At 42.7% G+C, this 24,682-nt stretch overlaps 1 protein-coding gene across 1 annotated transcript; it reads left to right on the forward strand.

Annotated features, from left to right (window-relative positions):
* Positions 1 to 6,053: 6,053 nt before the first annotated feature.
* Positions 6,054 to 24,207, forward strand: LOC138970588 (poly [ADP-ribose] polymerase tankyrase-1-like). The gene is made up of 9 exons (XM_070343054.1): positions 6,054 to 6,147; positions 7,889 to 8,067; positions 12,783 to 12,984; positions 14,814 to 14,978; positions 15,653 to 15,834; positions 16,656 to 16,728; positions 16,999 to 17,163; positions 17,872 to 18,013; positions 21,508 to 24,207. The coding sequence occupies exons 1-9, from the start codon at positions 6,075 to 6,077 to the stop codon at positions 21,656 to 21,658; spliced, it is 1,332 nt and encodes a 443-aa protein (XP_070199155.1). The 5' UTR covers positions 6,054 to 6,074; the 3' UTR covers positions 21,659 to 24,207.
* Positions 24,208 to 24,682: the final 475 nt, after the last annotated feature.

The following is a 24,682-nucleotide window of genomic DNA, read 5'->3' on the forward strand; positions in this document are numbered from 1 at the left end:
GAATAAAATATAAATGGCGCCATTCTTGTAGTTAATCCACGATAAAGAGTCTTGAATTCTACAACCCCTCACCTATAGACGATTATCACCCAATCAAAGAACAAGATCAAAGAAATGTATGCCGGTGTTTAGTAACTAGGGTAAGAATGTGCGTAAATAAGTTCAATGCCCTCTGTTGTCGGTGTACTTCGCTAACGTGGTCACTACCTACTTGATAATGATAACTCGCCAGCTAAAAGCCTTGCTGGAAGTAAAAGTGTTTTTGTGTTTGCTCAGATCTGTTTAACAAAACAGACCGTATCGTTTCGTGACGAAAGAAGCGTACGGCACCGGTAAAAGTATAGCTGAAGGGGTCGAATTCGTCCACTTTGTACCTGCAATGGCCAATGCAGAACATTTTATGTGTCAGGGCGTTTGTTGTAATAACATGAGAAAAGACGATGTTCGGAAAAAATCTGTATTATTATTTCTTGAGCTATGGAAGAGCAACACCACTTATAAAAAAACTGATGAGGCAAAATAATGCAGTAATGTTGAACTTTAGCATTGTAAATGACTAAATCACAATCCAGTGGCATTATTGATTTATTTTTGATACTTAAGTTGCTATAATCAGACCAACAAATATTCTCGTAAAATTAAGTAGAGGTTACATGCCGAGTCTCAGTGATTATTAAAAATAATGGTCGAAGTTAGCGGATCATGAAAAATGCGAGCTTTAGCGAGCTTTTTCATGACCGCGAACTTCGACCATTATTTATTATAATCACTGAGACGAGGTGTGTAACCTCTTTATTCCTCCTTTCTTCAGTTATTCAAAGAAAAGAGGAGATTTTTTGCGAAAGTTTGATCGAATCCTATTCACACAACCAGTCAACCTGCGCAGGCGATCGATTAATGCGCGGTTGTATAGTTCCGTGCAAATCATTCCATTCAGTTAACACTTCTTGTCAGTTTTCCTATTTTGGACTAAAATCAAGTACACAGATATGCTGTTATTCTGCTGTGGCGGCAAAGGCAGATATTGTGTGTTCTGTATATGTTTTGGTATCGCTTAGGATAATGTTCTTTCGTCAAATGGGACTAGCAGACGAACTTTTGCACCCGTGTTCCAACGTTAAAAACTGTATGAAGTTCAGTTTTCTGGGGAAAATAGTGTATGAAGCCGCTTTATGTTGTTTAAATTGATGAGATGTGTGCATTTGGTTGCGTGTGATCTGTTTATTAAATGAAATATTGTTGAAAACTGACCGTCGGATTGCAGTCTGTTGTCGAAGAAACTGAGTGAAAAGAAGGGGAACTACTCTTGTCGCTAGACAAAGTATGCGTTACTTGCCTTGGGAAATTGCTTGTGATGAACGTTTGAGCACGGCAGATCTAGATTCAGAAAACAACCGAACTCATGGATTTTATATGGAGATTCATGTGTTCAGGCCTGTAGTTGTTAATTTAAATGCGGTATGTTTGTATTGTTTGCTCCAGAGATGTATACTTCGTACATTAGAGGGTTCGGAACTTTTCAGTCGCAAAAAGTAGTACCGGAACAGAACAACTTCTCAACCCATTGCACTATCGAGGATTCAGGCTGTTGCTGGGTCGTTATTTGTTTGGTTGCTGGGTGATTATCGAAAAATAACTAGCCCTACAAGTTTACAGAGGTAAAGAAGCAGAGGGGGGAATAATTGACATAATTATTCAGTTCCAAAATTAAGCATTATTAAGTAATTTGGTTATTTGATCAAGGAAATGGTTGCCATGATTGTCTGAGGGTACATGACATAAGATCAAAGGATCAAGCCACAAAAGATCAAACGACAAAAGCAGTCTCAATGGATTAATGATATAAGATCAAAAGACAAATTTCGAATGACAAAAAATCGAACGACTTATGATTGAACAACAGAAGATTGAATGGGAAGGAGATCAACACGACAAAAGATTGACACGACAAATGATCAAAATTAATGACAGACAGAAGATCGACGCGACAAGGAAGAGAAATCTGCTTTTCGAGGTCAAGTGGATCTATATTTTCCCCAGTGTTGGTACATGATTGTTACCTGATTTTTTTTTCATCAAGGAAATCTATTATGAAATGTTTGCTTAATTCAGGAATTAATGTTGGTACCTTTCAACCTTTCAACCTAATCCCTGTACAGTGAGGTTAGATAGATAGATAGATAGATAATTTATTGCCAAGTGTACAATACATGAATGAACCTAAAAAATACACGAGGAAAGCAGCTTGCTGTGTGATAAAAACAAAAATAAATAGCATTCATACATCACTGGCGCATAGCATCATACATACATGGGTAAGACAATTTGGTATCACAGTAACTAATACATACACTATACAGACATGGTGAGAACTATGAAACTCTAAGAGCTATCGGAACCACAATAAAAGTACGCAGAATAAGATAGGATCCCCCCCCCCCCCCACTATCAACTACTGTAAGAACTGAACATGTTCCATACTGATAAAATGTACCTCTAAAACAGCACATAAAAATAAACTCTTCCAACACATCACAGTGGTTAAAGAACGACTAAAACTACTAAAACATACTAGATGTGTATTCCGGTAATATAACCAGCTGCTAAAACATAGTCTGGCTTCATCGCGTCACAGTGGTGTCACCATGCTAAAACCCACTCTATATATCACAGTATGTAATGTCAGCTACTAAAACCATACTCCTAGAGCATCCTAAAACGTGTCACAGTCTGTAGAGTTCATTTACCGGTTATTAAAAGCCAGGACAGCCTGGGGGTAGAAACTGTTTCTGAGTCTTGCCGTACGGCATCTGAGGGTTCTGAGCCTGCGCCCCGAGAGCAGAGGCTGGAAGAGATGACCAGCCGGGTGTGTGGGATCCTGCATGATGGACCTACATTTCCTCATCATGCGCAGGATGTGAAGGGAGTCTATAGAGGGGAGATCTCTGCCAATGATCCTGCTGGCAGCCCTAACGACCTTCTCCAGTTTTTCTTTCTCAAACTGGCAGGAGCTGCTGTACCAAACCGTGATAGAAAAGGTAAGGAGACTCTCTACAGCAGCCCTGTAGAACTGGGACATGATGGAGGAGGACACTTTGAACTTCCTCAGCTGTCTCAGGAAGTAGAGACGCTGATGGGCCTTCTTTACTGAAAGGTCAGTATGAACAGCCCAGCTAAGGTCATTGGAGATGGTCACCCCTAGAAATTTGAAGGAATCAACCTGCTCTACGTTCTCACCGCTGATGGTGAGTGGTAAGAGGGGAGTCTTTTTCTTCCTACGGTCAAAGACCATCTCCTTGGTTTTAGTGACGTTAAGGTTAAGGTCATTAGCCACACACCAGCCCGACACTCTCGCAACCTCCGCTCGGTACCCCGACTCATCACCGACACTGATCAGGCCTTCCAGAGTAGTGTCATCGGAGAACTTCAGGATGACTACTGAGGGGTCATGGCTCACGTTGTCGTTGGTGAAGAGGGAGAACAACAGTGGGGAGAGAACACACCCCTGTGGGGCACCAATGTTCAAGGTGATTGAACTAGAAGTACTGCTGCCTACTCTTACAACCTGAGGCCTATCCAACAAAAAATCTAGAACCCACTTACAAAGGGATTCCTCGACACACATGCCAGTGAGCTTGGAGAACAGTTTATGTGGAACAATGGTGTTAAAGGCAGAGCTATAGTCAATGAAAAGAACTCTAGCATAGCTACCAGACTTCTCCAGGTGCTCAACAATATGATGTAGACCTAAGGCTACTGCATCGTCCACGGAACGGTTGGCCCGATATGCAAACTGGTGAGGGTCAAGACTAGCATCAGTGGCTACCTTCAAGCGCTGGAGCACTAAACGCTCCAAACACTTCATCACGACTGAAGTCAATGCCACAGGGCGGTAGTCGTTGAGACCAGAAACGTTAGCCTTCTTCGGTACAGGCACCACAATGGAGCGCTTGAAGCATTTAGGAACATGGCACTGTTCTAGCGACTTGTTGAAAATGTCCGTGAAGACTGGAGCAAGTTGGTCTGCACACGTCTTCAGAGTCTGAGGAGTGATCCCATCTGGGCCTGCAGCCTTCCTGGGGTTCTGAGCCAAAAACAGTTTACGAACCTCGCTCACTTGGATAGGAAGTGGGCCCAGAGGGAGGGACGTTAGTGAAGGTGGAGACGTACAGCCATCTGAGAGTGAAGGGGGGCCGTAGACGTCGGTCATCGCAGGGGGTGAAGGTGGTAGACCCCAGCCAGCCGGTGATGGGGAGCGGCCGTCAGCGACGTCTGTCGACGCAGAAGGTGGTAGACCCCAGCCCGCCAGTGAAGGAGGGCGGCAGCCAGCGACGTCTGTCATCGTAGGGGAAGGCCAGCTGCCCCCCGCCAACGAGCGAGGAAGACAGCCAGCGACGTCTGTCATCGTAGAGGTTGCTGATTTGGACCCTTTCAGCTTCACTGCCGGTGTAATACCCCTTTCTGGACCCCACCTGGAAGTGTCCCCCGGGGGACAATTTGAGTTAATGCTCGAGCATCTCCCAGGGGACCATTTAATATCAACGGTCGGTCACCCGGGGGACAATTTGGGACAAGTTCACCCAAGGGGAACCATTTGGGTTGTCCCCCTCGTTCTGTGCATTTGTCCCCCACCCAACTCTGCCAAAACCTCGCGTCAGTGTATGAATGTGTGTCAGTGTGTGTGTGCCGGTGTGTGTGTGTGACGGTGTATCTAAGTGTGTGTGTGTGTGTGTGTGTGTGTGTGTGTGTGTCTGTGCAGGGGCGGATTAGGGGGGGTGTTACGGGGGTTCCGGACCCCCCCCCCCCCCCCGGCTGTCAAAAAAAAAATTAATACTAACTTTAAAAGAAATAATGAGTGGCTGCTGACACCAGTTCATCATGTTTAAAATCAAGGATAAGCCATAAATTGTTAATAAAATAGCTAAAACTCTTCAGCTTCTGGGCCTTGCCCTTGTACCCCACAAGGGGTCTACCCCTGGACCCCAAGTTGTAACCCCCCCCCCCCCCCCCTCTGGCTTAACTGCTCCGCCCCTGGTGTGTGTGTGTGTGTGTGTGTGTGTTTGTTAGTATGTCGCGTGATCGTCTCTCTCTCTCTCTCTCTCTCTCTCTCTCTCTCTCTCTCTCTCTCTCTCTCTCTCTCTCTCTCTCTCTCTCTCTCTCTCTCGTTCAGTCTCGATGTGCATGATTGATCAGTTCCCATTGTGTTTGTTTGTTCGTTTTCTTTCTGTATGTCTGTTTGCTTTGCTAATATATAGATTTTTGTTAAACAATGTTTGTCTCAATCTTGTATGATTAATATACTTCTGATTACAGCTATATCAGTAGATACAAAAATAGATTAAGCGGATTTATCATAAAAACATATTCTAAACCGCTGATATTAAAATTAAGACTGATAGAAATGTCTGTAACACTAACAGATTCAAAATTATTGCATTTCATGACTAATCTTTAATAAAAACCTTATCAAGTTACGGTAAAACACGCACTGACACTGACACGCACACACACACACACATACACACACACACACAGACACACACGCCGCCGGTATACACACATACACATAGTACACCCATACACACACACACACACACACACACAATCGGGCAGGGGGGGGGGGGGGGGGGGGGATTTCGTTTCGAAAAGAAACGATTATAGATACTAGGGGGTGGGCGGGACACAAACTGCAGCACGTGAGTCATCCCACACACACACACACACACACACACACACACACACACACACACACATATATATACACATTGTATAATCGGGCTTGCATACAAAGATTCGGCGCGTTCGTTCGCATTCCGCTTCTGTTTGCATCACAGACTCACATTCCTATGAGCCATCGGGGACAACTGCTTTTGAGTAGCGACAATGAATATCTACAAATTAATGATTTTACAAACAGCATACCTGTAGTCCGAACAGTCGGATTAGACCCCGAGTCAATTCCATTAAGCGGTAAACAAGACATTTATGGGTTATTACAAGTCGTTGCTGAAAAACAAATGTTATTGTAAAACGACATGCCGAAAGTGAGTCTCCTTGGATCAATTGTCAACAACATGGCGACTTCACGCGAATCGGATGCCTCACCCCACGTACAGATTTGTGAAAGGGACGAAGTTGAAGAAGAAAGTGAGCTGACTTTATTAACAGTGCAGTATTTCTTTACTGTATTTTGATTTTCTTTCATTCTACATTTGTTGTGACGCCAGGAGCTATTATATGTTAGGCTGGACATAGGCCTACTGTCCTTTCTGAGATGTTAGAAAGTCAGTCGATCCCTGAAAAGAAGTTGTGAATGTCACAGGGCCGGACCCAGGGGGGGGGGGGGGGGGGGGGGGGGGGTTCCAGGGGTTCCGGAACCCCACCCCTGGAAAAAGCATGTACCTTGCTTTGAGGTTGTTTTTTTTGGTTTTTTTAAAATAAATTTTGTGTGTGTCTCTAAGTAACAGATTTTATTCAATGTGAAATCCGATGCCACATTTTAACATGCTTTTTTTTTGGGGGGGGGAGGGAGGGGAGGGGGCTAGGACTTTTACTAGTTTTAGCACCAAAACAATGCTGCTCTTAACCCTCAAAACAAGGCCCAGAATGCACCAGATTGCACAGATTTTAACCGTTTTTCAAAAATTTTCCACTTCGCTGATTTGCCCCCCCAAAAAAGGAGGACCCCCCCCCCTTACAACTCATTTGGTCCGGCCCTGTGTCATGAGTGGTTAAACTATTATCTTTTCATTCTTTTTACACACGAACTTAAACCATATTCCAACTCCACACAGGTCTTCACTTCAGAGAGAATGGTGATTAATGTGAGACTGAGAAGTGTATCCGTCATCAGATGAACAAAAATACAGAGATTTATAGTGGTTGACTGTTGCTGACTCAAACTTAATTGTGGCTTTGGAAATCTTACTCCAGCACATTTTGCACAGCAATGAGTTTTGTGTGCAATCTGCTTTCTTTTCTAAACCTTAAACTTGTAATGTTCTACTGTGTCCCCCAGGAGAAATGCCACACAAGTTAACAGTTTCGGCGTTTACATGGAACGAAGAAGGAAAGCGGAAGAGGAAGCAGTACAAACATACTCGCAAAAAACGATCTGCGCACGCGTTCAAATCAAAGGGGGAAGAAAGGAAAATCGCGTGTTTGTGTGCCCGATGTAATCCTTGGAACCTTTACACTCTTTCTTTGTACACTCAAAAGCAACTTCAGGGCTGGAAGACTACAAAATTGCACTTTTTGCACACTGAATCTATTCTTTTTCAAATCAACCGGAACAGGAAGAAGAAGAAAAAACTTTCGAAAAAATTATCTGCGGATGCGCATTTTCTCAAAAACTGGAAACCGGAAAAGGAAGAAGAAGCAAAAGTGCTCGTAGAAAAAGATGTGCGCATGTGCGAATCTAAAATGGCCGCGGAACTGTTAATCAGTGTATGGGATGTCTCCAAAGTTCACAGGGAGTTGTGCAATATTTTGTGACCTTGATAATTGTTTCTTCTTTTTCTGTTTCTTCTTTCTGTTTATTCACTAGATTGGAATAGCTGTTGTTATCGCCTAGGCCCACAAGTTGTCCAATTCTGTGGTTGCACAAAAAGTTTTATTTCTTCATTCGTCAAAATCGATTAATCTTTCTAATAATTTTGTGGACTGGTCTCGAACATTTTCAAAACTTTCAGTACTACTTGGTGCAAATTAGAACGTATCGGGAAGTGGATTCCACAACGATGCTACCTTGTTAATTACTGAATGTGTTTTTTCTTGTGTTAGTATGACAGTACTCTATAAGATTTTTCTTTGTGAGTTTCTTGAGAACTCCAACTTTGGAATCTGTTATAAATGTGGAGATTGTTTCTATTTATGCGTGTGTTTGCAGAAGTGAAGACCCGGCTGGCGGAGGCAACGGAGCGCGGCGATGCGGACACCATTCGTGAGATACTGCAGTCCAGCGCTGTCAGGCCCGATGTCACGGTGCACAGGGAGGGTTTCGACAAGAGTCCACTAAGTCTCGCCTGCACCTATGGACAGACCTCTGTGGTTGAGGAGCTCCTCAAGGTTTGTAATAATAATAGTAATAATTATAATAATAATAACTCACTTTTCTAAAGCGCAAGTCCCGATAACAGCTCCATGTGCTTTACAATTCCAATACAAGAAACCTAAAAGCCACACACAGAAATGCAACCTAAACTTAACATATCAATAAGACTAAGCGCAATCAACAACAGCACACAAAAACAAAAAAACTAAACTTTGAAAAAATGCATGAATGCACTCTTTGTAGTAGGAGAACAAGAATTTAATTCGCCACAGGCCTGTACCTTAGCGCCGTCGCCCGACCACCCCGGGCGGGTTCAAATCACGTCTGGCGAGTTCAAAATTCCTCTGAAATCGCCCGCTGGGCGGGTTCAAATTTCGCTGAAGCACAAAGTCGTTGTAACGTTAGGCAACGCAGTCAATCGGAACGGCCGGTGTAACACAAGAAAATTACTCCCACGAGATTTTTTACTCCGGAGTAAACATTTTGTACGAAAAAGTTACTCCCTTTACGAAAAAAGCACTCCCCCATTACACGAAAAAATTACTCCCCAAGACAGGTGAGTTCCGAGTAAACATTTCGTACAAAAATGTTACTCCCCTGACGAATAAATAACGAATAAATTAGTTCACCCCAACACGAGCAATTTAACTTCCCATGCCAGGTGAACAAAATGTTTACTCCCTTGTCCCCTGTTAGTTTTGGTGGTGGAAGGGGTGGAAGGAGGGTAGCGCGACATTGGTGTGCGCGAGATCACTTATTGGCATTATCCCTTCACCTGCAAAAATGTACGAGATTTTTACTGGAAGTAAAAACAAGTCGCGTAAGGCGAAAATACAACATTTAGTGAAGCTGTCGAACTCACAGAATGAAACTGAACGCAATGCAATTTTTCAGCAAGACCGTATACTCGTAGCATCGTCAGTCCACCGCTCGTGACAAAGGCAGTGAAATTGACAAGAAGAGCGGGGTAGTAGTTGCGCTGAGAAGGATAGCACGCTTTTCTGTACCTCTCTTCGTTTTAACTTTCTGAGCGTGTTTTTAATCCAAACATATCATATCTATATGTTTTTGGAATCAGGAACCGACAAGGAATAAGATGAAAGTGTTTTTAAATCGATTTCGGAAATTTGATTTTGATAATAATTTTTATATTTTTAATTTTCAGAGCTTGTTCTTAATCCGAATATAACATATTTATATGTTTTTGGAATCAGAAAATGATGAAGAATAAGATGAACGTAAATTTGGATCGTTTTATAAAAAAATAATTTTAATTACAATTTTCAGATTTTTAATGACCAAAGTCATCAATTAATTTTTAAGCCACCAAGCTGAAATGCAATACCGAAGTCCGGCCTTCGTCGAAGATTGCTTGGCCAAAATTTCAATCAATTTGATTGAAAAATGAGGGTGTGACAGTGCCGCCTCAACTTTTACAAAAAGCCGGATATGACGTCATCAAAGACATTTATCAAAAAAATGAAAAACACGTCCGGGGATGTCATACCCAGAAACTCTCATGTCAAATTTCATAAAGATCGGTCCAGTAGTTTACTCTCAATCGCTCTACACACACACACGCACACACACACACACATACACCACACCCTCGTCTCGATTCCCCCCTCTACGTTAAAACATTTAGTCAAAACTTGACTAAATGTAAAAATGGGGAGTAAAAATTTCGTGGAGGGAGTAATTTTTTCGTGCCTTGGGGAGTTCTTTTCTCTTACGAAAAGTGGAAAAGTGTACTCCGAGTAAGAAGTAAAAAATTCGTGTTACACCGGTGTCACGATTTCATCTTTCGCCTGTGTACATAGTTCGCCCTCGACATATACTCAAGACTGAAATGTTGTTTCCTGGTAAAATTAAGAAGTGAAATTATTTATGGACGAAAAGCATGTCAGTTTCTTGCATGTGAAGAAAATTGGTGGTAAAATTTAATAGATTTCACCCCCTAAATCGAATTCTTCAAAAATGTGTACTGAGTGGTTACGTCCCTTGAGTAAGAAGGAAAACATTTTAGGATGAATCAAATTTCTAAGTTAAATAAAACAAATTGGTTGGACAAATTTGGCCCCATGAATGTAAGGTACACAAGGTCGCTCATCAGTACTATCGAAGGATGTTTTTTTGTTCAGTGTAGTTTATACTAGATCAACGAGGCCGAGAAGCGAAATATCAACACGGCGAAAGATGAAAACCTCACACCGGCCTCTCGCGGGCGATCTCAAAATCTGTCACTTCTCTTCTGCCCACTCACCCCCCCCCCTCCCCCACTTTGAAAAGGACTCAGGACTACCACCAATCAAGCCCAGACACATTGGCAAGACAGCTACCCCCACCGCCTCACTTTGAGAAGGACTCAGGACTACCACCAATCAAGCCCAGACACATTGGCAAGACAGCTACCCCCACCGCCTCACTTGACCGTGTCATCACCCCTCCACTCCAGTGCCACTAGCCGCTGGCGATTGCATCAGCAGTCAAAGTAGCTACCCCCCCCCCCCCCCACCACCACTCCCTCCCCCTCTCTGCGCTATTCCCTTCACTTCACCCCCTCTCTTATCTTATTCTTCGCTGGCCAGTCCTTGAGAGACTTTCACATGTTATCAAAGAAACAGTTTCCTCTCAGGTAAAACTGGGTCATTGACCCTGGGTAAGAAGGTCAGTGTCTCTAAACTAGGACTGTCTCTAAACTAGGCTGTGTTCAGATTGCAAGTACCGGTCATTGACCCAGTTCTCAAGGCCAACCAACTATTACAATGCGTCTGACCGCCCATCCAGAGCAAACATATTTTTCCTTTGATGTACGATCTATGTACCACTGATCCAGTTTCTGTGAAATGTATAGGGAACTCAGAACTCAGAACTCAGAACTTTATTACATAAGGATAAAGGTTTTAGGCTTAGCCTAATCTTCCAACCTGTCCTTGGAACATATACAGAGAATAATTGTAAACGAAAGCAAAGACTGCGCACATACACACACACACATCCACACCCACGTATACACACACACATGCACACATAAACTCACACACACACACACACACACACACACACACACACATGCACACACACACATGCACACACACATGCACACACACACACACACACACACACACACACACACATATACACACACACATGCTCGCGCGCGCGAGCGTGCGCTCGCATATCTACACACAAGCACATGCTATCATTTCATACCTAAAATGAACAGTATCTAATCAAAGTATTAAACTAGTAAAACATCAAAATAATGGTCGAGTATAAACATAAAAAACAAAACACTTAAGAGCATTGATACATTATCCGAGTACACAATGGAAACTAGACATCAGGGGCAGTTTATAGTGTGCTCAAATATGTGTGCAACTGCCTTTTAAAGGCCTTTAATGATGCCGATCGTTTGATTTCTATTGGCAAAGAATTCCACAGAGATGATCCTGAAAAAGCTAAGCTGGATTTATAAAGATCTATACGAGGAATTGGAGGAAGTAAATTTTGAGACCCATACCTCTTTTTGAGACCCATACTCACTGAGACGGTTTTCTAAAATATGTTAACACCAGATTTGCAGGGATGCAACTCTGCTGAATCAAAAGCATTAAGATTACCTGTAAACAATTCTAGGATCAGGAAATCTGAACATTTGTTTGTTTTCATTAGGAAATAGAAATGAAATATAATGCTTTTGATTATTTATGACTAAAGCTGTGGTAAATTTAATCTAACAGTAACATTAACAAGACACACATAAAGAAAAAAACAAAAAAAACCAAGAAATCAACTCAGAACAACTTTTGTAGTCAGCTTTTTAAGACTTTTTTTCACACAACGAAAAACATAATTTGAAAAAAAACATTTTGCTGATTTACTTTTTTTTTAAAGTGTGTGTGTTTATGTGGTAAGTAAAGTTCCATAGTAAATTATTGTGTACATTGTGTGGTAGGGGGTACATAAAGGAGGTAACTTTCAGTGAGGTTTAGTGTGTGACAGGGTGTGAATGTTGTTTTGATTTCTTGTTTCTTTGTGAAGGCTTTTATTTTCAATTCTTTATTAAAACAAGGTTAATTATCATTATATTAAAATATAGCATTTTAGTCATCAAGTCTTGTGTGTGTTTGTGGTAGTTATTAGTTGTGCAAATCCACATGTATGCATTATAAGTATGAATGTAGGTCTTTTGTGTATGTGCTTAGCACACGACGAGCCGCTGAGGCGGTTGTAAGAAATCCGGACAGGTTGGGGGCCGGTTGGGATTTTGGGGGGCCGGTTCAAATTTTGACTTACCGGCCCACCTGGCCGGTAGCAAAAAAAGTTATGGTACACCCCTGTCGCCATATGATCATATAAGCCATTGGCAATTGTCCTGGTGTGAGGAGCATTTGTACATGTATGCATACACAAATACAATGCATTGCCTGATAAAAACCAAGCCAGTGAGGTATAATAACAAGACAAGTTCATCATAAAAAATGCATATAACTGTTCTATATATCTTTCAACAGTCCACTCTCTCATATCACCCATTTCACAGAGAGAGACAAATGCAAAAAGAGACGCAGAGAAAGGGTCAGAGAGAGAGAGAATGAGAAAGAACAATATTTTTTTTAAGCTGTAGGTAATTTTAGGTTGACCAGTGTTACCAGGTCTTAGCTGAATCTAGAAAATCAGAAGTGAGCTTACAATACATCTTGGCCCAATTGTTTGCGTGTTACAGGGAGGGGCAGACCCCACACTGAAAAGTCCTAACGGTCGAATCCCTCTTCACGAGGCTTGCATCGGTGGTCACTCTGACGTGGTTGGTCTCTTGCTGGACCACATGAACAGCACAGAGATAGCTGACCGGAACAAACACACAGCGGCCCATCACGCTGCCTACAACGGGGAAGGGAAGTGTCTGAAACTGCTGTCTGCCAAGGGTGAGTGTTTCTCTGTGTGACAGGGTTACGCAGTACAGTGGAACCCCCCTTTTAAGACCCCCCCTTTTAAGACCCCCCCTATTTAAGACTCCCTCCATTTCTAGACCCTGTTTTCTCAGATTTTCTGTTAATAACCTCTGTAAATTTACCCCCATTTTAAGACTCCCTCGATCCTTTTTAAGACCTAATTTTCTCAGATTTGTTGAGGTCTTAAAAGGGGGGTTCAACTGTAGTCCCCCCTTTCACAACAGCTGATATGACGGAGTTGTCTGCCGGTCTTGAGTGTGAGCTATTTATAGTAGTTCTATGTTTCTGTCACGTGGGTAGACAGCACACCTGTTAGATTTGGAGAGCTGTTTGTGACAGGGTCCTTTGTGTTCCCATAGCAGTTTGTATGGGGCTATTAAGGGCTGAAAGTAGTAGCTGTTTGTGACAAGGAATTTCTCAATGTCTTTTAGTTTTTGTTTGGTTTGCAAATGTAAAAACAAGAAAGCAAACAAACAACAGCGACCAAGGAAGATTAACATTAAGATCAAAACTCAAGGGACATGGTGTACAAAACTCAAGAGACATGGTGTGTAAAACTCAAGGGACATGGTGTGTAAAACTCAAGGGACATGGTGTACAAAACTCAAGGGACATGGTGTACAAAACTCAAGAGACATGGTGTACAAAACTCAAGGGACATGGTGTACAAAACTCAAGAGACATGGTGTACAAAACTCAAGAGACATGGTGTACAAAACTCAAGGGACATGGTGTACAAAACTCAAGGGACATGGTGTGTAAAACTCAAGGGACATGGTGTACAAAACTCAAGGGACATGGTGTACAAAACTCAAGGGACATGGTGTACAAAACTCAAGGGACATGGTGTACAAAACTCAAGGGACATGGTGTGTAAAACTCAAGGGACATGGTGTGCAAAACTCAGTCAAGAGACATGGTGTGTAAAACTCAAGGGACATGGTGTGTAAAACTCAAGAGACATGGTGTACAAAACTCAGTCAAGAGACATGGTGTGTAAAACTCAAGAGACATGGTGTACAAAACTCAAGGGACATGGTGTACAAAACTCAAGGGACATGGTGTACAAAACTCAAGGGACATGGTGTACAAAACTCAAGGGACATGGTGTGCAAAACTCAAGGGACATGGTGTACAAAACTCAAGAGACATGGTGTGTAAAACTCAGTCAAGAGACATGGTGTACAAAACTCAAGAGACATGGTGTACAAAACTCAGTCAAGAGACATGGTGTGCAAAACTCAGTCAAGGGACATGGTGTACAAAACTCAAGAGACATGGTGTACAAAACTCAAGGGACATGGTGTGCAAAACTCAAGAGACATGGTGTACAAAACTCAGTCAAGAGACATGGTGTACAAAACTCAGTCAAGAGACATGGTGTGTAAAACTCAAGAGACATGGTGTACAAAACTCAAGGGACATGGTGTGTAAAACTCAAGAGACATGGTGTGCAAAACTCAGTCAAGAGACATGGTGTACAAACCTCAAGAGACATGGTGTGTAAAACTCAAGAGACATGGTGTGCAAAACTCAAGGGACATGGTGTACAAAACTCAAGGGACATGGTGTACAAAACTCAAGAGACATGGTGTACAAAACTCAAGAGACATGGTGTACAAAACTCAAGGGACATGGTGTACAAAACTCAAGGGACATGGTGTGCAAAACTCAAAATTATTTCCCCTCTTCAAAAGACATAAGTAGCTGCCAGTTACACTGACGTTGAACTGTGATTCTAATTATTTTGTTTAAAAAAAAAAATCTTACTTGTGTTTCAAATTTGTCCTACTGTGTGAAAGGTGCGGATTTAGTGGCCGAGGACCAGAAGGGGAGACAACCTGCTCACCTGGCTGCGATGCGAAATCACATCAAGATCTTACGTCTGCTGTTTGATCACGGTGTGGACCTGGACTGCTGCTGTGAAGTCGGCAAAACTCCGCTACACTACGCTGCCCAGCATGGAGGTACAGAGGAGAGGTTGTTTTTTCTGGCCCTTCTGGCTTTGGGTTTGATTTGTTTTTAGGTAAAGACTACTTTTGGTCATCAAATTTGTAACATTTTGTTTATGATACTTTTCATTTACTTTGGTATTCACTTCTTTCCTACCTAGGCAGACCACCTTGCAGATTGCCATATATATGTGTCCCTGTTTTTACCAGACCAGCTTGCAGATTGCCATATATATGTGTCCCTGTTTTTACCAGACCATCTTGCAGATTGCCATATATATGTGTCCCTGTTTTTACCACCAATAAAAGCAGCTTCCATTTTGACAAATACCAAGATTCTACAGCCTAGCTGGCTACATTCCATTCAGACTGAAAAGTTTTTGCTAAATTAATTTTGTTTTTAATTTAATGGCACTTAACTATGCCAATCTGCAATATTTATTCTGCAAACAATGTCCACTCTTCACAGAATGCAGCCTCACAATTGATTATTTTTTGGGCGGGGGGAGGTGCAGCGTTTGATTTTACATCACGCATTTCGGCCTCATGTAACCGCATCGAGATACGTCACCCAGTGGAATATTTTGCAAATTGTGTGTTAGACACCATGTCACAAATTGAATTTGTCAAATTAGCAGCGAACATCGTGCATTTCTCCAATGTCAGAAAACTGTGTGTTGTACGTGTAGCCCTGGAGGCGGTGATCTGCCTGGTGGAGCGTGACTGCGACACGACGATGGGCGACAACAACAGCTTCCTCCCGGCCCACCTGGCGGCCAGGTACGACAAGCTGGACTGTCTGCGTTTCCTGGTGCAGCAAGGGACAGCACTGGATGCGGCCCAGTCCGAGGGACGCACGCCCGCACATGTGGTCAGTTCTCTCCCCTCAATTGTCGGAATAGATGATGTTCGGAAATGCCGTGGTACCTGCGATTCGAGGACCCTCCCCCCCCCCCCTTATGAGTGGAGACCTCCAACAAAAGGACACCTGGAGACCCTTTATTATCTTGACCAAACTATGCATATCATGACAGGCCACCTGCAATGTAGGGACACCTTTAACTGGTCCCAGGGGTGTCCTTTCATGGCAGGTACCACTGTAACTATGTGGGGTTTGTATGGGTTGTGAAATGCTTCAGTGAATACTTTTGCTTTTAGTGGGTCAAACTTTCCCATGTGACATTAGAGGACAGTCACTAGCGAGGAGTGTCTCTAAGGCACGTGGACAAGGAGCGCGTGTAGAGAAAGTTTGCCTCACTAAAAGCAAGAGTATTAATTCACTCTTTCACAATGCATTCAAACGCGACAGAGTTGTTTCAAGACTTCGTCTATGCGGGTAGTGGTGTGAACTGTACTTTATGCAGTTGTCTTGAAAGATGATTGTTGGATCAGATTGCTGACCGACATTCCATGTTTGTTGCCTGGAGTGCCAGGCTGACTCGTACAATTCTTATTTTCTGTTGCTGTCTTCAGTATTCTCATTACAGTTGAGTTCACTTTTGGCATTTTGCTTTGCACGCAACCTAGCTATTTCCACTCTGTATACTTCCTTTGACTTGCGGCCAATAAACCGGAAGCGCCTTTTGTGAGGATTTTTCTCATTTTTCCCTTAAAAGTGGCGGTTGCGCCTTTTACAGCAAAGCTCCTTGTAGTCCTGAAAATACGGTATATATGTATGTTTGTGTGTTTCAGGCAGCGTTATACGGGGCATGCGACGTCCTGCATTGGTTGTTGGAGAAAGGGGCTGACGTTAACATTCAAGACCGTGAGTTGCGTTAACATTTCTCTTTCAGTTGCAGCGTATGTTGCATCTGTCTCTCAATTAATGATAATAATAATTAGGATATTTATATGGTGCAAATCCTTAAGAAGTTCTAAGCGCCTCACTTAACATACATAGATAAATTATTCTGAATACAATCAAATCAAATAATAATACACATTGAAATATACTTATATACTTTACAAAGTTTGAACCCACATAACTGTTGTGTTCCACTGTATGACTACACTGTTGACTGTTAATTGTGTGCAGATTTTGGCAACACACCCACCCATTACGCTGGGGAGGGGAAGAAGGCTGAGTGCTTCAACTGTTGTGTTCAACATGGAGGCGTTCTGGACGTGACCAACATTCACAACGACACGCCCTTCGACTCCGCCAAGAAGTCCGGCTGCCCATTGCTGATGCACAAAGCTGGTAAGTACATTTGTTTGATTGTCTGTGTGTTTGTTTGTTTGTTTGTTTGTTTGTTTGTATGTAGGTTAGTTTTTGAATATAAAAGTTGCTGTAATCAGTTTTGAGGCAGCTGAATGTATGTTCATTTGATTTTCAGTGTAAAGGATGCTGCGCTAAATTTTTCGGGTGAAAATTAAAGGTCATAAGCTAGTAACACAGAGTGCAGTTGGTTACACATGCACATGCACGCGCGCGCACGCACGCACGCGCACGCACGCAAACACACACACACACACACACACACACACACACACACACACACACACACACACACACACACACACACACACACACACACACACACACACACACACACACACACACACCCTCATGCACACAAACACACACTCGCACACAAGCACACACACACACATACTGCTTATTTGAGGTCACTCTGAGCAAAACAACGCCAGTAACAGAAAATAAAGGCAAACTAAGAAAAGAAAAGAAATACAGCAACTATAGACAAAACTTCTCAATCCCTCCATGTTGACAAATACAACCTGAGAAAATGAGGTCTCAGAGGAGTCTTAGAATTCAGCTGGTCAATTTGCAGAGGTTACCAACAGGATATCTCAAATAGCAAGGTCTTAGAACAGAGGAAGTCTTAAATTGGGGAGTCTTAAAAGGGTGAGTCCCACTGTAACAGCAGAGGTGGTGATGTTTCAGCACGCAACGAGGTGAGGTGCCCCGGTTGCTACAAGAAGGAGCAGCTGATCCTGTGGGAGGATGAGCACCAGCCGTCAGACATTGAACGCAGCATCACCAGTGCCAGGTCAACCGTCTACAGCTCGCCCATGCCACGAACTCCGTGAGTGATTGCCTCTCTCTTCTCGTCTATACCTCACCGTCTATACCTCACTGTCTATACCTCACTGTCTATACCTCACTGTCTATACCTCACCGTCTATACCTCACCGTCTACACCTCACCGTCTATACCTCACTGTCTATACCTCACCGTCTACACCTCACCGTCTACACCTCACCGTCTACACCTCACCGTCTACACCTCACCGTCTACACCTCACCGTCTACACCTCACCGTCTATACCTCACCGTCTATACCTCACCGTCTATACCTCACCGTCTACACCTCACCGTCTACACCTCACCGTCTACACCTCACCGTCTACACCTCACCGTCTACACCTCACCGTCTACACCTCACCGTCTACACCTCACCGTCTACACCTCACCGTCTACACCTCACCGTCTACACCTCACCGTCTACACCTCACCGTCTATACCTCGCCGTCTATACCTCGCCGTCTATACCTCGCCGTCTATACCTCGCCGTCTATACCTCGCCGTCTATACCTCGCCGTCTATACCTCGCCGTCTATACCTCGCCGTCTATACCTCGCCGTCTATACCTCACCGTCTATACCTCACCGTCTATACCTCACCGTCTACACCTCACCGTCTACACCTCACCGTCTACACCTCACCGTCTACACCTCACCGTCTACACCTCACCGTCTACACCTCACCGTCTATGCCTCACCGTCTATGCCTCACCGTCTATGCCTCACCGTCTATGCCTCACCGTCTATGCCTCACCGTCTATGCCTCACCGTCTATGCCTCACCGTCTGTACCTCACCGTCTATACCTCACCGTCTGTACCTCACCGTCTATACCTCACCGTCTATACCTCACCGTCTATACCTCACCGTCTATACCTCACCGTCTATACCTCACCGTCTATACCTCACCGTCTATACCTCACCGTCTATACCTCACTGTCTAAATGGGGGTTCCACTGTTCTCAGTAGCTGGTGCCCAGAAATACCTCTGTTAGAGTTGTATACCTGCTATTGGGCAGCCATACTTAGTCCCCCCCCCCTCCCCTAATCCTTGCAGAGGGGTTTTCTGTGTATTTTAAGAGCGAGCCCTAGCATGCTGGGGTATCTAACACACAACATGGCCGTGTCTCCAGCCCCGAGACTGTTGGGTGTGCCGTTCAGTCGAGCAACGTAATGGCTTGGGATTCCCTTTCCTGAAACACTATGGCTTTATGGCTCTTTTGTAAACAGTTCTTGCTTTCTTGGGTTGTTCAACATGCAACTTTTAGACAGGGCGCATTGACAGGAAGAATTGAGGGGCTTGCTTGCTGGTGAGAATATATTAAGATCATGTAATTAAGAGAAGAAAACATCAGATCAGATCAGATAAGATAAGATACGAAAACTTTAATGTGCATAATTCATAATACATAAATATGGACATTTTTCTTTCGGTGCCACATCGCATTGCTTTTGTAACGGAGACACAAAGACAAAACCATACATCAATCAAATCAAGTATTACAGCACAATGGTGTCTCTGTAATTGCATGTGGAGCTACATGATTGCGTTGTGTTACGTTGTGTACACGTGGCTGTTTTCAGTTCCACAAGGTACGTCTTCACTGAACAGCATGCAACTGTCTCACAACAGCACCAAGATTAAGCTGGATGGGTAACGGAGTTTTGTTCCATGGGTCAGAACAGTTTAACATTGCATTGCACACGGTTTGGTCATTTCTGGCAAACTCATACAATGATTGTTTTTGGCAATGTTTTCTGTGCTTTTCAAATACATGAGATTGTTTGGGGGCATTGCAGACTAACAAAAGTTTTGATTTGACTGAACTCTGCTTTGTTTTGTACACCATGTATTTTGGTGGTTTTTGAGCGCACTGTTGTTTTCTGTGAGGTTTCGCTTTCAGCACATCAGTTATGTTGGGGAAAATTAACATGGTATATCTCCACAAGTTTGTGCAGAAATTGCTATATGCTCCGAACTGATTCTGTAACTTGTCATTGTGGACGTGAAAGCTTTGATTTGACTATTTTTGCTTCAGAAAAAAATAAGAAGATTGTGTTAAAAAAAAATTTACAAAAAATCCCTTCACCTTGGCTCAGTATGTACAATGACTGGTATGCCCTGGTTGAGTAACACACACGCTGTCCAAGATGTTCAGATTGCTGCTTTTGGTTTGTCACACGATGTATACATGTGTACTGGCTTGATTGTTGTCATGCAGTTTGAGTCACTTGCAGGCGACTCTCCCAAGCTACTGATGACTAATTGCCTTTGTGTGTGTGTGTGTGTGTGTGTGTGTGTGTGTGTGTGTGTGTGTGTGCAGCGTGTGTGTGTGTGTGTGTGTGTGTTTGTTTGTTTGTTTGTTTGTTTGTTTGTTTGTTTGTTTGTGTATGCTTAGTGAAGGCACATACATGTTTGAATATAACCGACATTATTACAAAATCAGCTCATTAACTTATTTGTTTCCTGTTCAGTTCGAAAGCTTTAGGCTATTTTTCTGCTCAATTATTAATCTAAAATAATGTAAAACTTGGTTATTTCATCTTAATGCACAATACATTCTGAGCCAATGTAGTACATGTACCATCTTTTGGCAGAAAGAAATTAAAGAGATAAAGATTTGAAACACTCAGTCACTGAGGACACCAGTTGATGACATTAAAGAGCAGTAATGATAGGATAGTTGACAAGGATTGAACACTTAAAATGCTAATTGTTAGTTTAAGTCTATGGTAAGTAATGCCCCCTTATTACAGCTGGGAGGTAAGGTAAGGTCCTTTTACATAGTCCTGTTAGGATTTTTTCAATAAAAATTGGGTTATTTTTCTCCCTGGACAAAAAAGCTGCTCTATAGTTCGGTGCTACTGTACTTTTTTTCTTGGGTGAAACTTTTTGCAGTTATTTTTTCTTATTTGGTCATTGCTACGACCATCTTGGGGACATTCTAAGATAGTAAGAATTCCTTTTATTTTTTATGAATGAATTCTATTTTGTAGTCTCAGCTAGCCGCCTAAATATGAGTTTTAGTTGAACTCTGGTGTCACAATTTGGCTCAAAGAAGGGAAATCCAATGTTTAACTCATTGTCTCCCAGGTACAGATATATCCGTACCCACTCATATTGCTCTATCTGACCTGGTACGGATATATACATAAACACAGTCACTTCAGTCGCTTCCTGCATTCCAGCATGTTGAAACACAGTTTCTACACAGTTACTACACAGTTACTACAATTCTGAGTGACCTGCAGCAGCACAGCTGGTCTCGGCTAAAAAAAACTTGGTCAACATAGGTGGGGTAGAATTAAAGTGTTAATCAGTAACTTGTTTTTCCTTTCTGTTGTGTTTCAATCTTGTTTGTCCACTTCAAAAAGCTGTTAGGTCGAATTTGTGAATGTGTTGTTTTGGCCTGAATTAAACGTTCCCAAAAATTAATCGTTCTTGTTTTTTGATGACTTTTTTCTTGGTTTTGACTGTTTGCACTGGGTGTGTTTCAGTCAGCGACCGACTCAGGTGCAGAAGAACCTGTTCAAGCTGGACGTCAAGAAGAAGGTGCCAAAGAAGAAGTTGCCGGAAAGAGATCTGCCGGCTAAGTACTTTGGGGAGTACCTCGACCCCAACCAGAACTTCTCCTTTTTCAAGACATAGTAAACCAGCATCAGCTGTGTGCTAATACTCACTTTAAGGATCTATCTCAGTCCCAAGATCTTGATGTAGGGATAAAAGGTCACAGAGATGGTTGCGCCCATTATAATTATTGTCTAGTTACTGTTCCCTATTTTGTCTAAATCCAGCCAAGTGTATGGTGTAATTCCAGTTCACTATGTGGTCTTATGGTTCGCTACTCCACTATATCGTTGCACTCCAGCCCTCTATATTGTCGCATTCCACCCCACTATATCGTTGCATTCCACCCCACTATATTGTCGCATTCCACCCCACTATATTGTCGCATTCCACCCCGCTATATTGTCGCATTCCAGCCCACTATATTGTCGCATTCCAGCCCACTATATTGTCGCATTCCAGCCCACTATATTGTTGCATTCCAGCCCACTATATTGTCGCATTCCACCCCACTATATTGTCGCATTCCACCCTACTATATTGTTGCATTCCAGCCCACTATATTGTCGCATTCCACCCCACTATATTGTCGCATTCCAGCCCTCTATATTGTTGCATTCCACCCCACTATATCGTTGCATTCCACCCCACTATATTGTCGCATTCCACCCCACTATATTGTCGCATTCCAGCCCTCTATATTGTCGCATTCCACCCCACTATATTGTCACATTCCACCCCACTATATTGTCGCATTCCACCCCACTATATTGTCACATTCCACCCCACTATATTGTCGCATTCCACCCCACTATATTGTCGCATTCCACCTCACTATATTGTCGCATTCCAGCCGACTATATTGTCGCATTCCACCCCACTATATTGTCGCATTCCAGTCCACTATATTGTCGTATTCCAGCCCACTATATTGTCGCATTCCAGTCCACTATATTGTCGCATACCACCCCACTATATTGTCGCATTCCAGCCGACTATATTGTCGCATTCCACCCCACTATATTGTCGCATTCCACCCCACTATATTGTCGTATTCCAGCCAACTATATTGTTACTTTTTAGGTAACAGCTGATGTGAATAACACCAATTTCTGTGATCTGATTTTATTGTTTATCATTTCAGACATTTGACATATTGGAGGCATTAAAAGACAGCATGTGTGACATTATTTAGACAGTTTTATGGGAGTATTTTTGAGACGCAAAACAAAACAAAGTTAAAATTGTCTTCTTGAAGATAAGTTTCCTGTGATACGTTTGGAGAATAATTATGCCAAAGTTCACAGATGTTTCTAACTATGAGTGTTAATGCAATGTCCACAAGAATTGTACTCCTTGATAAACATGTACTTGGTTTATCTGTTACAAACTTATCTTATTATGTATAACAAGATTTTTTTCCAAAACATTTGAACCAAAGCACATAATATAAAACATTGTGATATGCCTCAGGTCATGAGTGTACCAAGGCGATTGATATGACCAAGCCTGTAAGCTTGGAACGTAGATGAAACAATTCCACGACAAGATGATGCTTCAATCATGCCCCACAGGGGGATCCCTATTGGGGACTTAGTGTTGGTTATTCGATACCGCCAAACAATTCCACGTGCCTGACCCGACCTTTTATACTCAGCACCAGCCTTCTGCAAGCATGATGCTGTGTATGAGTTAATTGCTGTGAGTTTTGGATTCTAACTCTTCTTTTATTTCATGTACCATTTTGAGTTTAATTAAGATGAATTGCCGTCCATACGATTTGCTATTTTGCAAGCCAACTGTGATACGTTTAATTTCGCTTGCTTGAGTGGTCTTTTCCTTGTGGCTTGGCTGATGTTGCCTTTATCTTACGTCTATCTAACCAAAGATTTGTAGAAGTGTTTCTCAAATCATAAAAGTTATTGTAATTTTATCATGCAGTTATTGTATTTATCATATGTCACAATGAAATATTGAAGTAAGTGTTTGAAGAACAATTAATGTCCAGAGCCAAAAAATGTGCACAGGAGTATATTGTCTTTTCCAAAGTCATATATTTACAAAACTTCAGGTACAGTGGTACAATTTGTACCTTTAGTATTTGGACATTTTGGTTGGTCCTATGCAAAATAATTTCCTCCCATCACATTTAGCACTGCAAGAACTACATTTTTGGGGGGAGATATTCTGCCATTGGTAGACAAACTGTAAATCCCCCCCCCCTCCCCCCTTTCCTGCATCACTGCTATCCCCGCTGCATCACACATGTATATGGTACAGTGTACAGTGTTTGTGATGTGACGGCCTTAATTTGTCCATGACCGTGACCCAACTGTACCTGTCATGACAGGCCACCTGTAATGTAGGGACACCAATGGCTTATCCCATGGGTGTTCTTACATGGTAGGAACCAGGATATTTCTTTTGATTTGTGACATTTAAATCATTTGTTAGTCATTCAAATATTGCTAGTGCACTCATAATGGCTTGTTTAGATTCTTTCATTGAACATTTCTTGAAGGGTATTTATTTGCTTGATGGCTTGCCTGAGTTTCTTGTTGCTCTGTTTTGGTGGGTTTTGCTCAGTTGCTTTGTATGTGAAAAATCAGTAAAATTTAAATGTTATACAATGTTTGTACTCAGTTTTGCTTATGATACCAAGTGTGTGTGTGTGTGTGTGTGTGTGTGTGTGTGTGTGTGTGTGTGTGTGTGCTAAGGAAGAGCTGCATTAAATGTGAAATATAACATACTAGATGAATACCCGCTTCGCCGGGTACGGCTTCGCCGGGAAGAAGTCGAGCCGAATACCCGGCTGTGCTGGGGACCCGGCTGTGCCGGGGACCCGGCTTTGCCAGGTGTACGCCGGCTTTGCCGGCGCACCGCACGAAGGAAGGGAGATAAACGCGCAAAACACTGGAGAAGAGTAAAAATAGTATAACGGGAATATGGATTGAGCGTTGTCGACAGTGACCTTCTAAAAATAGAAACGGGAATATGGATTGACGCCACACGAAGGAAGGGAGATAAACGCTGAAAACACTGAAGAAGATAAGGAAGAGTTACTGGGAATGGATCCAGAGAAAAACCAAAATCGGTTCAGCGCTG

Source organism: Littorina saxatilis, linkage group LG7, assembly GCF_037325665.1.
Source record: "Littorina saxatilis isolate snail1 linkage group LG7, US_GU_Lsax_2.0, whole genome shotgun sequence".
In the NCBI taxonomy this organism is placed as follows: domain Eukaryota; kingdom Metazoa; phylum Mollusca; class Gastropoda; order Littorinimorpha; family Littorinidae; genus Littorina; species Littorina saxatilis.